Genomic DNA, 17,770 nt, shown 5'->3' on the forward strand with positions numbered 1-17,770 from the left:
ATTGTACGTCTCCCCTCAAGATAACACTCAAACAGATACTGATGTGTCTCATGTGCTTCCACCTGGCTTGTCCAATAGGAAATGAAGATTTCTTTTCAGATTATTTAAAGTCAGATTTTCAAACACTGAATGCATCATGCCCCTGGCACGTCACAGTGGTCAGAGCTTGCAAGTGGTTTTAACTGAAAATGGAAAACAACTGCCCCCCGACAACCACGTGATTCTTCAGGGGAAAAGAAAAAAGCTGTTGTGTTAATTTGTTGTGTACTTACACACACGCACACATTTGTTGCAGCCTTTCCATCTGCACTTTACTGAGGTTAAAGATGTGAGGGGCCCTCTGAAGACCACCAGGCCTGAACTGTGAGGAGCCCATACACTCAGAAACCACACATCAGACCAAACTGTGTGAGAACTGAAGTTAAATGCAGTGAAAAGTGTGTATGGTCTGCAGACTTGTAACCAATAATTGACAGAGGACCAAAAATGTCCTGAGCTGCACCTGATAACTTCATTTCTTCAGGTATTCAGATCTTTTTAACCATTTAGTTCCAAAACAGGGGTAAATAGACAGTAAATAAATGAATAAGAAAAACTAAACCAAACCATGAAAGTTTTTGTTTAACATCATTTGATATTTGTTCTGCAGGAGTTAGATGTATGTCTATAAAGCCGGTAAAGATGCAAAAAGGAATTAAATAATTCCACGCTGCCTTCAGCCTGTCGTAAATTCAGTATATTTATAAGCATAAACAGTGCCCTACATACTTTCCGGTGAAATATCACAAGCATATCTTTTTGAGCACAGTGGTCTGCAGCAGCTGCCTGAGAAGCACAGATCTCTGTGATGTGGACAGCGTTACTTATTATGGCAGAGTGTGGCATGCCTCAGCCTTTTCCAAATGTACATGAACATGTTTAAATGCTTCAAGCCAATAAACAAGATGCCACCTTATTTATGGTCATTATAAGTCTGAAGCTGCTTGTGTCTCCACTGTAAGTCGCAAAATATTCTCACAGGATGCTAATTCACGCCCCCATTCAATTAAAACCACATCCAACACATAGCGGGGTAACAGTCAGCAACCCACACCTGAAAATCAAAACTCACACGTGTAATGTTAAAAACACACAAAACTTATCATAATTTGTAAAAACAGCTACATACATCCATCAAGTGCATTGAAAACTCCTTTTGGTATTATGGTAGTTTGAGGTCTTATTTTTGGCTCTGAATGATAACAAATATAATTTTACCTTAATCACTATATATTGTGACTATTCTGACTTACTACGCATTGAAAACTAGTTTGATTTATGTGTTTATCATCTTAGAAGACCTACACAATATGTCAATATGTGCAATAGATGATAGACAGACAGACAGACAGACAGACAGACAGACAGATAGATAGATAGATAGATAGATAGATAGATAGATAGATAGATAGATAGATAGATAGATAGATAGATAGATAGATAACCCTTAACATTTTGTCAATAAATAATATATTGCTGAAACAGTTATTAGTATTTAATAAAAGACCAATTAAAGTCATTTTAAGAGAACTTTCTCCTAGAAATTATATTCAAATTCCAAAATACTCCAAGTTAATGACACACTCATACATACACTCAGTGTGGCCTCTGTTTGCTGAGTGTTTGGGGCAGGTAGCAGCGTTGAGTCACCCTCCCAGAAGACGGCTCACCACAAACAGTGCTGCACGAGAGGCATAAAAGCAAACACACAAGAGAATATCAAAAAGTGGAGATGCAACAACAGTTTTCCATCAGACATGTTGTATATATGTGTTACCTGTTGCTTCTGTGTGCAGTTTGGAGCCATCGGTGCTGGTCACTTTACATGAAATCAAGACTTTTCTACCTTCTGTCTTGTTCAGAGAAGAATCAATCAATACTGTACTTCCCAGTGGGATGGGCCTTGAGACGAGACAAAGGTTCGTTAGAACTGCCGACTATAAAGGTTAAGTTATAAGGTTAACTCCCTTAAGCAGGTATGAGAGGTACAGCAATATTACCATTTTGGGTATCATGGGTTAAATTACTGGTCCTTGGTTGACTGAATCGGAGAGTACTGAACATTTAATTAATGACATGAAGCATTTATGTATCATCATTCAATGTCAGTCCACAGTAAACCACCTCAGAGCAGATGCCTACAGTCCGTGTGCTGCCTGCAGTCTTACACAGGGACAGCACATTTGAATTTTCCCACACGCAACTAAATTATTTCTACAAAAACAAATAAGAAAACTTTGTTAGTAATGTTATTAAACTCTCTGCTTGAGTAGATAGGTCAATCATTGTTTGCTAATAAACTGATTCTTCTTTACCTGCGATAGTTGATGTTGAGGTTGGCAGTCATAATAAGCAGAGTGAGCACAGAAGCATGAGTTACCGTCACAGTGTCAATCATGGTGGCTATTGCCCCCCCGTGGACATACCTGGAAGCACACAAACTGGCCTATTAGCCAACAATTTAAACAGTTAGATATATATATATATATATATATATATATATATATATATATATATATATATATATATATATATATATATACGACTCAAAACTAGCAAAAAACTGTTATGGAAAGCTGATAAAGGGGAGGAAGAGATGAAATTTGGAGAAAGAGAGAGAGCGAGGGAGAGAGAGAGAGCAGAATCACAACATAGGACCACGGTTGTAGGAGCCATATATTGTGTTGTGTTGTGTTGTAGTGTAGTAGTGAGTCGTTTGTCGTTTTGTTAGGCTGGTTGTCAATGTGATGGGGAATATTTGCGTCATGTGGGTGTAGGTGGTGACAACTGGGATCTATAAAACGGGCACTCACTCACCGGCACGGGTGTTAGGAGAGAAGGAAGCTGGGTAGCCACAGTTTTTGTTGACCGCAACGCAGTATCCAACATAACGCAGCATAATGTAACATACCATAGCGCACAGTTTTGCACGTTCATCACCGGTTTATTCTTTTGGTTTAAGTATTCATCTCTGTTTTGTTTCATGATCATCCATATAAAATCTCATCAAGAGGAAAATCTCCTCAGCGTCTTTTTTTGTAATCACACAATACACCGCAGTCAGACAAATAGGTCAGGCCCAACTTTCCTTTCACCACAACTTTGTCAACAAAAAAGGCATCATATCAAGAAAGTCATCACTCGCAAAACGAGAGCACAGTGGAATCAGGAAGACGCCAAGTAAGTGTAGCAGTTTGAATGAATGGGCCACATCTAACGTCCTGTCATGGAGGACAGGTAAGCTTACCTGTGGATGTGTGTGGGGGTAAGGAATCCGGAGTGTCGCTGTTGAGACTTTTAATGATTGAATGCTGATCGGATGCGATCCTGCGCTGAATTTGTTCCTTGTGGCTTGAATGTGCGATGCTGGATTATGTTTCAAAGGAAAATGATTGGATTGTTGAAATAAATGCTGGATTTATTACGCTTTGTGGATGTATTTAAATGCTGCGTTTCACTGAAAAGTGAATGAATGAAAAGAGTGACAATGAGTCAAACAAGTGCCACCTCGTGCTCTGCAGAGTCTGGGAAAAGAAGGCAAAGCAAACTCACTCAATAGGCCTTGATGAATAAAACTGAAAGATTGCAACATAACGTAAAGGCATTGTTAATAAAATCAAAGGGTTGATACCAAAGATGAAATAACTCATGAAACAAAGGGAAAATGTGTCTCAAACAAAACAATGTTTAATGAATTTAAACACACTGTGTGAGAATGCTACCACTGCACCTGATGAACTGTTGCGATGAAGTTATTAAACAAAAGGAATGGTTTGCAAGCATCATGACATATGCAATTTCCCCACTGTGGGACTAATAAAGGTTTCTTAATCTTAATACAGCAGTACATTTCAAAAGCAAACTGAACAAACGCGGGATGTTTCACAGAAGCCACAGGATTCAGCAGAAGTGAATGCACCTTGCTCTGTGGAATTAAATCAAATAATCGAATACACAAATAAAATCGAGGATAACATCAATCCATGTGACAGTGTCTCAAATGTTGGAAGCAACAAAACATCCCAGTTTTGCTGGAAGAAGAGGAGGAACGGCTGCGTAAAAGGAGGGAAAAGCTACAGCTGGAGGCTGAAATTGCTGGAGAAATGGCAAAACTTGAAATTCTCAAAACACACGGTGCGACAGGTGGTAGGAGGACGTCAAAGGTTTCAGATGGAATGAATTCTTATTTTGCAAAATCAAACCCACCACTCAACATCAATGCAGATGAATTTATTCCATCAGCACCTGAACAGTATGGTGACAGACATCCAGGAGCAAAACCAAAGATCAAACATACACCTGTCATGGAAAACATACAACCTTCAAACATCAGACCCTACTACACTACCATATGAATTCATTAAAATACCACACCTTTATCAGAGCCTTTGAAAATGGAATTGAGAAGAACACCACTGACAGCTGTGATCATCTGTACTTCCTGGAACATACAAAAGGTCACGCCAAAGAGCTTGTGAGGAGCTGCCAATACATTAACCTAGAACGGGGATATTTGAAAACAAAAACTTTGTTAAAGGAGCAGTTTGGGAGCAAACAGATGGTTGCCTCTGCTTACATGGACAAAGCCCTGTTATGGCCTCTGATTAAAACTGAAGATGTGAAGGCCCTGCAGGATTTCAGCTTCTTCCTCAGAGGTTGCTGTAACACCATGGAAAAAGTGCAGTATCTTCATGACTTGGACTTACCTTCCAACATGCTGAGCATCATTAAAAACATATCAGTCTGTAAAGAAGGAGAAGGAAATCAGACAAACGGGAAGATAAATGTGCATTTGCTGTGGAGGAGGACATACATTGGATGTATGTGTGCAGTTGGGAAAAATGGCTCATGAGAAGAAGATAGGCTGTAATGCCGTAAAAGGATTTCCTGCTCAAGGTGTAGCCTGAAGCATCCCACAGTACTCCATAAGCAACCTGTCCAAGTGTTTGTGAACAGGCTGAGAGGAACACAGTGATGTCTGTTGACAATATGCTGGTGTCAAGTGGTCTTACAGGGGCTGGAGACCAGCCTGGACTGCAAGCTGCCCATTGTCCCAGACCAAAGTGCATCTGTTTGGGGCAACATCATCTCCCAGCTGTGCAAAATGTGCACTCAGAAAGTGTGCAGAGGACTACAGACATCACTACAGTGAGAAAACAGTGGATAAATTATTGCATTGTTTTTATGTGGATGATTGTCTTGTGTCGGTGGCCACAGAGGAAGAAGCAGTGTCACTTTAACATGAGTTGGTTTCTCTGTGCTCTAAAGGTCAAGGATGAGCAACAGGCCGGAGTGCTAGAAACCATCTCTGAAAGTCAAAGAGCAAGAGGCATGGAAGGGTTAAACATGGAGCTAGATTCATCATCTGCGGAGAGAGTGTTGGGTGTGGAATGGTGCATAAAATCAGATTCTTTCAAGTTCAGGATTGTACTGAAAGACAGACCACCCAGCAGAAGAGGAGTCCTCTCGACTGCGAGCTCCATCTATGATCCTCTTGGAATGCTGAGCCCTGTGGTCTCAACAGCCAAGAAGACTTTGAGAGACCAATGCAGGAGAAAGATTGCTTGGGATGACACTGTGCCTGAATCAGTATGTCAGGAGTGGCAGAAATGGCTGCAGCAGCTCCATCTGCTGGACATGTTTGAGATTGGCAGATGTGTGAAACTGCCCGGGCTTGGAGATGTTGCTACAGCCCAGTTACATCATTTCTGTGATGCCAGTGAGGTCGGGTATGGAACGGTGTCTTATCTGCTGTTGAGAAGCAAGCAGTCAGAAATACACAGTGTTTTCATTATGGGGAAGGCCAGAGTGGCTCCACTGAAATCAGTTACGATCCCCAAAATGGAGCTCATTGCCACAACCATTGCCAGCCGCATGGATGTTCTGTGGAGGAAAGAGCTGCAGATGGATCTTTTGGATTCTGTGTTTTGGACAGACAGTTCATCTGTACTGAAGTACATCAGGAACGAGACTTCATGATTCAAAGTTTTTGTTGCTAATCGTGTCTCTCAGATCCTAAAAGCTTCCTGTTCTACTCAATGGAGGTATGTGGACACTGCCAGCAATCCTGCGGATATAGCCTCTAGAGGTGTGAAGGTGGATGTGATTATTCAGAACACAGCATGGGTGTCAGGACCTCGCTTTCTATTACATCCTGAGAGTGAGTGGCCTGTTAACACAGAAGACATCAACTATCTTTCACCTGAAGACCCTGAGATTAAAAGGGTTGCTGCAGTGAATGCTGTGCAAGTTAAGGAGGATCCTGTCACTCACCTGATCCAGTATTTTTCCTCCTGGACTCGCCTAAAGAAAGCAGTGGCATGGTTCTTGAGGATCAAAGACCTGTGTGGAGAAGAGGAGACGGTTACATCTGACCTTTGCATGGTCTCACATTAACAAGGAACAACAGAGATTCTCAGTGGCAGAGGAGATGAATCTTTTTAAACGAACAGCTGTGCATAGGTGTCTTACAGTGAAGGATTTGGACCAGGCTGAGCTTGCCGTCATTAAGTTCTGTCACGGACAGAGATTTCCTGAGGAGCTAGCCAGTCTGGAGAAAGGTCAACACATTAAGAGATCCAGTCACCTCCATAAGCTCTGCCCACAGTTGCAAGATGGAATCCTGAGAGTCAGTGGCCGGCTCTGTAGATTGTCTATGCCTGTGGAAGCTAAACATCCTAATACTGGCAAAGGATCATCACGTCTCAGAGCTTTTGCTTAGACATGTACATCAGGAAGTGGGACATGGTGGACATAACCACATGCTGTCTAAGCTAAGGGAGAGGTTCTGGATTACTGGCGTGAGTGTTGCCATTAGGAAGGTACTCTCCAAATGCATCATTTGTTGTCGTCTGAATGCTCTGCCGGTTTGCCAGCAAATGGCAGACTTACCTCATGACAGAATTGTCCTAGATGAACCACCATTCACTTGTGTGGGAGTGGATTACTTTGGACCATTTGAGGTTAAAAGCAGAAGGAGCATGGTGAAGAGGTATGGCGTCATATTTGCCTGTCTTGCCATCAGAGCCGTACACATTGAGGTTGCTCCATCGCTGGACACAGACTCCTTCATCAATGCACTCAGGCGCTTCATTGCCAGGAGAGGACGGGTGCGGGAGCTGCGCTCTGACAATGGAACAAATTTCAGAGGAACAGAGCGTGAGCTGAAAGCTGCCATTAAACAGTGGAATCAGGGGCAGATCAATGATGTCATGCTGCAGATGGGAATCAGATGGAGCTTCAATCCACCTACTGGCCCGCATCATGCAGGATCATAGGAGAGGCTAATAAGGTCTGTGTGTAAAGTCCTTAATTCAACCTTCAGTGTACAAAACCTGGATAAAGAAGGTCTTCACACAGTTCTTTGTGAGATTGAAGCCATCCTTAACAGCCGTCCTATCACCAAGGCCTCCATGGATCCGAATGACCTAGAAGCATTGACACCAAATCACTTGTTGTTGTTAAAAACTTCACCTTCATTACCTCCTGGAAGGAGGAGGTGGAAACAGGTTCAATGTATGTCTGACCTGTTCTGGAAGAGATGGGTTAAGGAGCACTTACCTCAGCTACAGGAGCGTCAGAGATGGACAGGACTAAAGAGAAATCTCGTCGTGGGAGATCTGGTGATTATAATAGACAGTATGGCGCCTCGGAACTCTTGGCTAATGGGGAGAGTGATACAGACTTTTCCGGACCAAAGTGGATTCGTTCGCCAGGTGCGTATTTTTTGTATTTTTGTTTTGTGGGTAATTCTTATGTGTTAGCATAATAATTAGGGGCTGGTGTGTGGAAGCCATATATTGTGTGTAGTAGTGAGTCGTTTGTCGTTTTGTTAGGCTGGTTGTCAATGTGATGGGGAATGTTTGCGTCATGTGGGTGTAGGTGGTGACAACTGGGATCTATAAAACGGGCACTCACTCACCGGCACGGGTGTTAGGAGAGAAGGAAGCTGGGTAGCCACAGTTTTTGTTGACCGCAACGCAGTATCCAACATAACGCAGCATAATGTAACATACTATAGCGCACAGTTTTGCACGTTCATCACCGGTTTATTCTTTTGGTTTAAGTATTCATCTCTGTTTTGTTTCATGATCATCCATATAAAATCTCATCAAGAGGAAGACGCCTCAGCGTCTTTTTTTTTTTAATCACACAATACAGCGCGTCAGACAAATAGGTCAGGCCCAACTTTCTTTTCATCTGGCGACTATTGGAGGTTTGAGGAAGTTGCTACAAAGGTCTTTAAATCAAAATTGAGTAAAGTGTTGTGTTGTTATGATGTGTATACACAAACAATAACTATTATCTTACCCCTGGGGGCCCTCCAGTAGGTGCCCAGCCTGGAAAATGCACACGCACTTTTGCTCATCTTTGCTAACAAAGAGGACATACTCAAAGGCTGCCCCCGGCTCTTTGATGTTTCGGGTAAAAAAGCGAGCTTTTGACTGGTATATCTTACTCAGATACACTCCACCTAGTAAGGAAAAACAAGCAAACAATGTGTAGGTGATAATACAAACAGAAATAAAACATATATGAGATATAAAAGATTTTCCTTTTTAATAATTTTAATAAATTTAGGTATTTGATGCTAAAAAAAAAAGTTGCAGGGTCGCCTAATAAAAATTACAATCTAAGACTACCTAAAGTGAAATCAGAGATAATGTGTATACTAAGTGAAACATATACATTGCATTATGAGGTGATCGATAACGTCTGAACTGTGTCCTAAAACATACAGAAATAAGAAATAACTTTGGAATTTTTAACTAAACCAAAAGGGGGATACAGATCTGATGACTCAATTGTTGTCCTGTCCCAGCAGCACCGTGTTTTTAACTGTTCTTCTTCATAAACAAAATGAATAAGCAGAAAGGATGTCTGCATTTGTACCTGTAGCATGTTTAAGAGTACGATTGTAGCTTGGCACTCTCTTCCATGCCCAGTCCTGTTTCTCTTCTCCCTTCATCTCCTCCTCACACTGGCTGTTGTAATGCTCATACAACTGCCTCATTTCTGCTCCCCATGAGGAGTTTGGCAGACTAAAGTCCTGGGCCTTGGGTGAAAAGCGAAATGGCAGCGTCTGCAACACAAGCAAATCCATTATAATCCTCAGTTTTCAGGATTTACTTTACTTATGTGTGTAATTGGGCAAAACGTCTAAAACAGCTATGTTGAGGTGCATTTCAACACCACTACAAACTACAGCCTCGAGTTATGTCAATCACAAGTGTTACCAATATAGATGCTACTTTTAATGATGCAATATAAAATGCCAAAACCCAAGTTTTCAGCTGTGGGACAGGATCCAGTCACACCATTAGGGAAACTCCTGGATGGACAGGAGCATAAATTCACCAAACAACTAGCACGCATAACAAAAACTCATTCACAAAGCCCCCACCAGGGATTTCAAGCACTTTCCTCAGAACAGGTCATTCTACAGACGGACATACATACCAACATCCTCCGCACACAGACGGTCCTCAATAAGACGCTGGCAGACGGGTGGAGTCGAGTCTTCATTAGTGGGAGAGAACAGATGCTCTGGCAGCCCTTAAATATTCGACAAAGAGTCCTTGCCATCTGTACTATGTTTAAACTGAGTTGATCTGAAAGCTGCCTGTTATTTTACGATGGTGTAACAACAGCCGTAGAGGGCTACGAGGTAGTTGCTATGCTAGCTGTAGTCTCACGAATGTTTTCACTATCAGCAGACATGTCAACTTTTTCTTCTTCTTCTTCTTTTAGGAGTTTCGCTTCTTCTTCTTCTTCTTCGTTCAGGAATTTAGCTGGCGTTTGGCAATTTAAGACGCATTTACCGCCACCTACTGGACTGGAGTTTGGAAGTCGAGAATAGTCAGAGGGAATCCTTTACATAAATTACATAAATTAAAATACGATTAAATAATCTCCGCGGACTCACAGCACAGCAGCGCTGGGCCAGCATGCAACGGTTTATTCAGACATCTTAAATAAAATGGTGACATCGCTTTAATTAATACGCAGTATGTTTACATTGTAATTTTGCTACTTTTTTTTAAAGGTCTTATATTTAGTCTAGCATCGCAGGCTGTCAAATAATAACCTAAGTCCCAGGTCCTAAGTCTCTTAGGGTGAAACCACACATTTTAAGCAACAGTAAAGCCTTCATTCTAAACTACACATATAGTGTAACAAGTGTTTTTCTGAAGAAATGGACCTGGTTGTTTTATTGTACGTCTCCCCTCAAGATAACACTCAAACAGATACTGATGTGTCTCATGTGCTTCCACCTGGCTTGTCCAATAGGAAATGAAGATTTCTATTCAGATTATTTAAAGTCTGATTTTTAAACACTGAATGCATCATGCCCCTAGCACATCACAGTGGTCAGGGCTTGCAAGTGGTTTTAACTGAAAATGGAAAACAACTGCCCCCCGACAACCACGTGATTCTTCAGGGGAAAAGAAAAAAGCTGTTGTGTTAATTTGTTGTGTACTTGTGAGAACTGAAGTTAAATGCAGTGAAAAGTGTGTATGGTCTGCAGACTTGTAACCAAAAATGTCCTGAGCTGCACCTGATAACTTCATTTCTTCAGGTATTCAGATCTTTTTAACCATTTAGTTCCAAAACAGGGGTAAATGGACAGTAAATAAATGAATAAGAAAAACTAAACCAAACCATGAAAGTTTTTGTTTAACATCATTTGATATTTGTTCTGCAGGAGTTTATGTCTATAAAGCCGGTAAAGATGCAAAAAAGTGATATGAAATAAATAATTCCACGCTGCCTTCAGCCTGTCGTAAATTCAGTATATTTATAAGCATAAAAAGTGCCCTACATACTTTCCGGTGAAATATCACAAGCATATCTTTTTGAGCACAGTGGTCTGCAGCAGCTGCCTGAGAAGCACAGATCTCTGTGATGTGGACAGCGTTACTTATTATGGCAGAGTGTGGCACGCCTCAGCCTTTTCCAAATGTACATGAACATGTTTAAAGGCTCAAGGCAAAAAACAAAATGCCACTTTTCTATTTATGGTCATTATAAGTCTGAAGCTGCTTGTGTCTCCACTGTAAGTCGCAAAATATTCTCACAGGATGCTAATTCACGCCCCCATTCAACTAAAACCACATCCAACACATAGCGGGGTAACAGTCAGCAACCCACACCTGAAAATCAAAACTCACACGTGTAATGTTAAAAACACACAAAACTTATCATAATTTGTAAAAACAGCTACATACATCCATCAAGTGCATTGAAAACTCCTTTTGGTATTACGGTAGTTTGAGGTCTTATTTTTGGCTCTGAATGATAACAAATATAATTTTACCTTAATCACACCTATACATTGTGACTTTTACTATGCATTGAAAATTAGTTTTATTTATGTGTTTATCATGTTAGAAGACCTACACAATATGTCAATATGTGCAATAGATAGATAGATAGATAGATAGATAGATAGATAGATAGATAGATAGATAGATAGATAGATAGATAGATAGATAGATAGATAGATAGATAGATAGATAGATAGATAGATAGAAAAAACACGTTTAAAAAGTAAGGCTTTTTTGGAGGAAATGTTTATTCAAGCATTAACCTCTCTCCAAAAGGCCCCATTGTTAGATAAAACCAATAATACTGTTAAAGTTACAATAAATAACCCTTAACATTTTGTCAATAAATAATATATTGCTGAAACAGTTATTAGTAGTTAATAAAAGACCAATAAAGTCATTTTAAGTTAACTTTCTCCTAGAAAATATGTACAAAAATCCAGTAAAAAAAATAAAATACTCCAAGTTAAAGACACACTCATACATACACGCAGTGTGGCCTCTGTTTGCTGAGTGTTTGGAGTAGGTTGCAGCATTGAGTCACCCTCCCAGAAGATGGCTAACATTGATCGCCACAAACAGTGCTGCACGAGAGGCATAAAAGCAAACACACAAGAGATTATCAAAAAGTGGAGATGCAACAACAGTTTTCCATCAGACATGTTGTATATATGTGTTACCTGTTGCTTCTGTGTGCAGTTTGGAGCCATCGGTGCTGGTCACTTTACATGAAATCAAGACTTTTCTACCTTCTGTCTTGTTCAGAGAAGATTCAATCAATACTGTACTTCCCAGTGGGATGGGCCTTGAGACGAGACAAAGGTTCGTTAGAACTGGCCAGACTATAAAGGTTAAGTTATAAGGTTAACTCCCTTAAGCAGGTATGAGAGGTACAGCAATATTACCATTTTGGGTATCATGGGTTAAATTACTGGTCCTTGGTTGACTGAATCGGAGAGTACTGAACATTTAATTAATGACATGAAGCATTTATGTATCATCATTCAATGTCAGTCCACAGTAAACCACCTCAGAGCAGATGCCTACAGTCTGTGTGCTGCCTGCAGTCTTACACAGGGACAGCACATTTGAATTTCCCCACATGCAACTAAATTATTTCTACTAAAACAAATAAGAAAACACAGAACATAAAACTTATTAATTATTCTGCTAATGATTTGGTTAGTAATGTTATTAAACTCTCTGTTTGAGTAGATTTAAGTAAATCATTGTTTGCTAATAAAAACTGATTCTTCTTTACCTGCGATAGTTGATGTTGAGGTTGGCAGTCATAACAGGCGCAGAGAGCACAGAAGCATGAGTTCCTGTCACAGTGTCAATCATGGTGGCTATTGCCCCCCCGTGGACATGTCTGGAAGCACACAAACAGGCCTATTAGCCAACAATTTAAACTGTTAGATAGATATATATATATACTACTTAAAACTAGCAAAAAACTTTTATGGAAAGCTGATAATTGGGAGGAAGAGATGAAATTTGGAGAGAGAGAGAGAGAGAGAGGGAGGGAGCAGAATCAAAAAACCAAGGTCATTGAATCAAATTTGAGTAACCAGTGTTGTGTTGTTATGATGTTTATACACAAACTAGGATAACAATAACTATTATCTTACCCCGGGGGGCCCTCCAGTAGGTGCCCAGCCTGAAAAATGCACACACACTTTTGCTCATCTTTGCTAACAAAGAGGACATACTCAAAGGCTGCCCCAGGCTCTTTGATGTTTCGGGTAAAAAGGCGAGCTTTTGACTGGATTATCTTACTCAGATACACTCCACCTAGTAAGGAAAAAACAAGAAAACAACGTGTAGGTGATGATACAAACCGGAGTAAGAAAAATAAAACATATATGAGATATAAAAAATGTTCTTTTTTCCTTTTTAACAGAAACTCGCCAAAGGAGGGATACAGAACTGACCACAACATTGTTGTCCTGTCAAAGCAGCACTGTGTTTTTACTGTTCTTCTTCATAAACAAAATGGATAAGCAGAAAGGATGTCTGCATTTGTACCTGTAGCATATTTGAGAGAACGATTGTAGCTTGGCAGTCTCTTCCATGCCCAGTCCTGTTTCTCTTCTCCCTTCATCTCCTCCTCACACTGGCTGTTGTAATGCTCATACAACTGCCTCATTTCTGCTCCCCATGAGGAGTTTGGCAGACTAAAGTCGCGGGCCTTGGGTGAAAAGGGTAATGGCAGCGTCTGCAACACAAGCAAATCCATTATAATCCTCAATTTTCAGGATTTACTTTACTTATGTGTGTAATTGGGCAAAACATCTAAAACAGCTATGTTGCAGTGCATTTCAACACCACTACAAACTACAGCCTCGAGTTATGTCAATCACAAGTGTTACCAATATAGATGCTACTTTTAATGATGCAATATAACATGCCAAAACCCAAGTTTTCAGCTGTGGGACAGGATGCAGTCACACCAATAGGGAAACTCCTGGATGGACAGGAGCATAAATTCACCAAACAACTAGCACGCATAACAAAAACTCATTCACAAAGCCCCCACCAGGGATTTCAAGCACTTTCCTCAGAACAGGTCATTCTACAGACGGACATACATACCAACATCCTCCGCACACAGACGGTCCTCAATAAGACGCTGGCAGACGGGTGGAGTCGAGTCTTCATTAGTGGGAGAGAACAGATGCTCTGGCAGCCCTTAAATATTCGACAAAGAGTCCTTGCCATCTGTACTATGTTTAAACTGAGTTGATCTGAAAGAGCTGCCTGTTATTTTACGATGGTGTAACAACAGCCGTAGAGGGCTACGAGGTAGTTGCTATGCTAGCTAGCTAGCACGGTAACAGAACACTGTCGCTGTAGTAAAACAGTAGAATACTTTAAAGGTGTTTAACACATGTTTGTGTACAGATATTCCGGAAAACAAAACAATACAGTAGGGCCGGCTGCTCAGTCTGTAGTCTCACCGCGAATGTTTTACCGGTGACTTTCATCTGTCACTATCAGCAGACATGTCAACTTCCGGCACGAGGGTGCCCAGACACGCCTCATTTAGGTCACATGTTTGACAGTCAGCATTATGATTGGCTGCGACAGAGTGGCAACCAATTTTTTTGGCATTTTATACAAAACCTGAATGTCCAGTAACTGAGGAAATGTTGGTATAATGCACAGATAAGGCTCAGAAATGTTGAGGATACACAGGTGGAAATGAGAGGCAATTATCAAGACAAGCCCTATAAAGGAGAGGTTCTGCAGGTGCTGACCACAGACCATTTCTCTGTTCTCATCCTTTCTGCCTGATGTTTGATCACTTTTGCATTTTGTCAGTGCTCTCACCTCTAGAGGTAGCATGAGACAGTGTCTACAACTCACACAAGTTGCTCAGGTAGTGCAGCTCATCCAGGATGGCACATCAATGACAGCTGTGGCAAGAAGGTTTGCTGTCTGTCAGCACAGTGTCAAGAGAATGGAGGAGTTACCAGGAGACGTTGAGGGGGTCGTAAGAGGGCAACAACCCAGCAGCAGGACCGCTACCTCCTCCTTTGTGCAAGGAGGAACAGGAGGAGCACTGCCAGAGCCCTGCAACATGACCTCCAGCAGGCCACTAATATGCATGTTTCTGCTCAAACTGTCAGAAACAGACTCCATGAGGGCCCGACGTCCACAAGTGGGGCTTGTGCAGCCCAACACCACGCAGGATAATTGGCACTTAATGGAGAACACCAAGATTTGCAGATTCACCGTTGGCGCCCTGTGCTCTTTACGGATGGGAGCAGGTTCACACTGAGCACATGTGACAGTCGTGACAGACTCTGGAGACGCCGTGGAGAACGTTCTGCTGCCTGCAACATCCACCAGCATGACCGGTTTGGTGTGGGTCAGTAATGGTGTGGGGAGGCATTTTTTTGGAGGATTGAACAGCCCTCCATGTGCTAGCCAGTGGTACCCTGACTGCCATTAGGTACCAGGATGAGGTCCTCAGACCCATTGTGAGACCATATGCTGGTGCAGTGGGCCCTGGGTTCCTTCTGATGCATGACAATTCTAGTCCTCATGTGGCTGAAGTGTGTCAGCAGTTCCTGCATGATGAAGGCATTGATGCATTGAGGAACTTCCACTTAAGTTGGATCAGCCTGTAATGTGATTTTCCACTTTTATTTTGAGTATGGGTCCAAATCCAGACCTCTATGGGTTAATAATTTTGATTTACATTGATCCTTGATTCCTTTTGTTTTTTTGAGCAGTGTACTTCGTTTGCATATAAAAAAACAAAAACAATTTGACTCACTTAAAGCTGCTAGTGTTGTTATAACTTACTATGTTTCTTGTTGACAGTTGATAAAGAAGAAGCAACACAAAATGGAATTTGGATTTTCTAGTAGCTATATATCAATAACAGGGCTAAAGGACACACTGTATCCTCTCTTACAATAAAATGCTCTGCAAGACAAATGTTCACAAACAGCACTAAAATATCCTGATTTTATTTATTGGATCAAGTCTTGTAACAATCACTTATGAGTGTTGCTGCTAGCACTTCATCCCAATAGGATCTATTCATACAGAGAGGAGAGAGAAATAACTGCTCAGTGCACTCAAGTAAAAGTATGAAAGATTGCAGATGGCCTCAATCCTCAGTTCTTCACTAGGGGGAGCTAGAGGAACACACAACTGAAGGAACATTATTTGAGTTTTGCCCCAAAAGTCAAACAAATACAATGATTTGTACACTAGCACAATTTAACTAAGTTTTCTAACTTGGCAAATAAGGCCCAGGGTTAACCTTGAATCTCAAACAAAATGACTCACTTCATGTTTATTAATGAACATGTTAATATTTTTTGGATTGCACAGATATCATACTGATGAGCTTGGACTTTTCTGGTTATGACATGTCATGCAGTCTTTATCATGGTTCAGACAATACCAAACACAGTGTTCTTGCCTCAAACAACATGGTTCATGTAGCAGCCCGGCAGCTAATTTAAGTACCGGTAATACCTTTGACAGCAAATTTATCTGTGATGCCTGTAAACACAAGTAAGTGTCAGAGTTTTACAGAAACAAACTGAAGCTCCAACCAAACCAACATAACCATATAAAAAATATATACAACAACACAGCCCGTTTCCCCTCATTACATGCCCGAAAGAATGTACAGACATTTTAAACCAACCCTTCTCATAAGAAACAAGCAGAGCTGGACCATCAGCAATAACAGAAACAAAACATATACCTTGACTCATTGTATGCTTCACTTAGAAAATGTTCAGTCACTGAGAAGCACTTCTAAGTTTACTAGTTTGTTGCTTCAACCCCACACAGTTTCCTGCAAAAGCAAGAATGCAATGAAGAATTTTAGTCTTTAGGCAACTGAAGCTGAGAGTCACACACACACACACACACACACACACACACACACACACACACACACACACACACACACACACACACACACACACACACACACACACACACACACACACACACACACACACACACACACACACACACACACACACACACACACACACACACACACACACACACACACACACACACACACACACACACACACACACACACAAGGTGTTTGTGTTCCTGTTTGTGTTCTTACCGTGCTTCCTCCTTGGTTGTATCTGCATAAGCACAGATAGATGTGTCTCTGTCCAAAATCTGTTGCTTCAAGGTCTTAATGTCCTCCTGAGCTTTAGTTTTAGCTGCTTCGTGATCCGCTAAAACAAATAATAGAAACAAATTACAGTAATAAAATAGTAAAAAAAAAAAAAAGACCAGGCAGACCATCCATAGATAGTATGACATTCATCCACCAGGGTTGACCTGGCTGGCAAACAAGCCCTTTGAAATTTACTTCATCAGCCAATTAGCAAAGTAAATATCTTTAAATACTAACGGAGCAGACATGAGATGGTTTATTATACAAGCCTGTGGCCCTTAGCTCATAATAAATAATATGCAAAGCCAATGTGTGTTATGATGGTTCTCCACTTGTCAAGTTGCAGGTTAATATTACAGGTCTGCAGTATGGACCTGGCATTGGTTCCATTGGTCGCATTATACTGATCATCAACAAATAAAAAGTCTGTACCTCTCAGTCTCAAAAGAGCAGAGTAACAGTCAACATTAGACTTAATGGATGTCAAGGGTGCACAACAGTGCATATATCAGATGTGAGCAGGCAGAGCTGTCACCAGTTTTTAGATTTAGTGTTATAAAAACACACTGAGGTATAAAGCCTGATTGATAAAGCAATAAAACTCAATACAACATCTAAAGACTTTTAATTATGGTTCTCATAATTCATTTTACCTTTGATTTTGATCATGACCTCTGCCATTTCAGCCTTCTTTTTGATGGCGTCCTCCTACATAAGGAAGGTGAAGGTA

General features: G+C 41.0%; 2 protein-coding genes across 6 annotated transcripts; both read right to left on the bottom strand.

Annotated features, from left to right (window-relative positions):
* Positions 1-1,402: 1,402 nt before the first annotated feature.
* Positions 1,403-9,774, bottom strand: LOC114448008 (acyl-coenzyme A thioesterase THEM4-like). 5 transcript variants are annotated; one of them, XM_028424607.1, is made up of 7 exons: positions 9,499-9,774; positions 8,932-9,121; positions 8,350-8,512; positions 6,313-6,381; positions 2,355-2,465; positions 1,817-1,941; positions 1,403-1,720 (listed from the first exon to the last, which is right to left on the bottom strand). In XM_028424607.1, the coding sequence occupies exons 1-7, from the start codon at positions 9,622-9,624 to the stop codon at positions 1,686-1,688; spliced, it is 819 nt and encodes a 272-aa protein (XP_028280408.1). In that variant the 5' UTR covers positions 9,625-9,774; the 3' UTR covers positions 1,403-1,685. The 5 variants fall into 5 exon arrangements, 2 of the variants coding, with proteins under 2 accessions (XP_028280408.1, XP_028280409.1); XR_003671881.1 differs by having other exon boundaries at positions 1,702-1,720; positions 1,817-2,253; XR_003671882.1 differs by lacking the exon at positions 1,403-1,720 and adding an exon at positions 2,040-2,253 and having other exon boundaries at positions 1,854-1,941.
* Positions 9,775-11,485: 1,711 nt separating this feature from the next.
* On the bottom strand, positions 11,486-14,396 carry LOC114448010 (acyl-coenzyme A thioesterase THEM4-like). The gene is made up of 6 exons (XM_028424610.1): positions 13,962-14,396; positions 13,395-13,584; positions 12,998-13,160; positions 12,628-12,738; positions 12,047-12,171; positions 11,486-11,950 (listed from the first exon to the last, which is right to left on the bottom strand). The coding sequence occupies exons 1-6, from the start codon at positions 14,085-14,087 to the stop codon at positions 11,907-11,909; spliced, it is 759 nt and encodes a 252-aa protein (XP_028280411.1). The 5' UTR covers positions 14,088-14,396; the 3' UTR covers positions 11,486-11,906.
* Between the last annotated feature and the right edge of the window lie 3,374 nt (positions 14,397-17,770).

The sequence above is a fragment of the Parambassis ranga genome, chromosome 16 (genome assembly GCF_900634625.1).
Source record: "Parambassis ranga chromosome 16, fParRan2.1, whole genome shotgun sequence".
In the NCBI taxonomy this organism is placed as follows: domain Eukaryota; kingdom Metazoa; phylum Chordata; class Actinopteri; family Ambassidae; genus Parambassis; species Parambassis ranga.

Bases quoted from the DNA above. Each gene is read 5' to 3' on its own strand.
- LOC114448010 (XM_028424610.1), bottom strand. From the start codon at position 14,087: ATGGCAAGGACTCTTTGTCGAATATTTAAGGGCTGCCAGAGCATCTGT. The intron at 13,161-13,394 runs GTACAAATGCAG...TTTCCTTACTAG, and splicing joins TTCTCTCAAATATGCTACAG to GTGGAGTGTATCTGAGTAAG. The intron at 11,951-12,046 runs GTAACACATATA...CCTCTCGTGCAG, and splicing joins ACTGCACACAGAAGCAACAG to CACTGTTTGTGGCGATCAAT.
- LOC114448008 (XM_028424607.1), bottom strand. From the start codon at position 9,624: ATGGCAAGGACTCTTTGTCGAATATTTAAGGGCTGCCAGAGCATCTGT. The intron at 9,122-9,498 runs GTATGTATGTCC...CTTGTGTTGCAG, and splicing joins TCTGTGTGCGGAGGATGTTG to ACGCTGCCATTTCGCTTTTC. The intron at 1,942-2,354 runs GTAAAGAAGAAT...TCTCGTCTCAAG, and splicing joins CTCAACATCAACTATCGCAG to GCCCATCCCACTGGGAAGTA.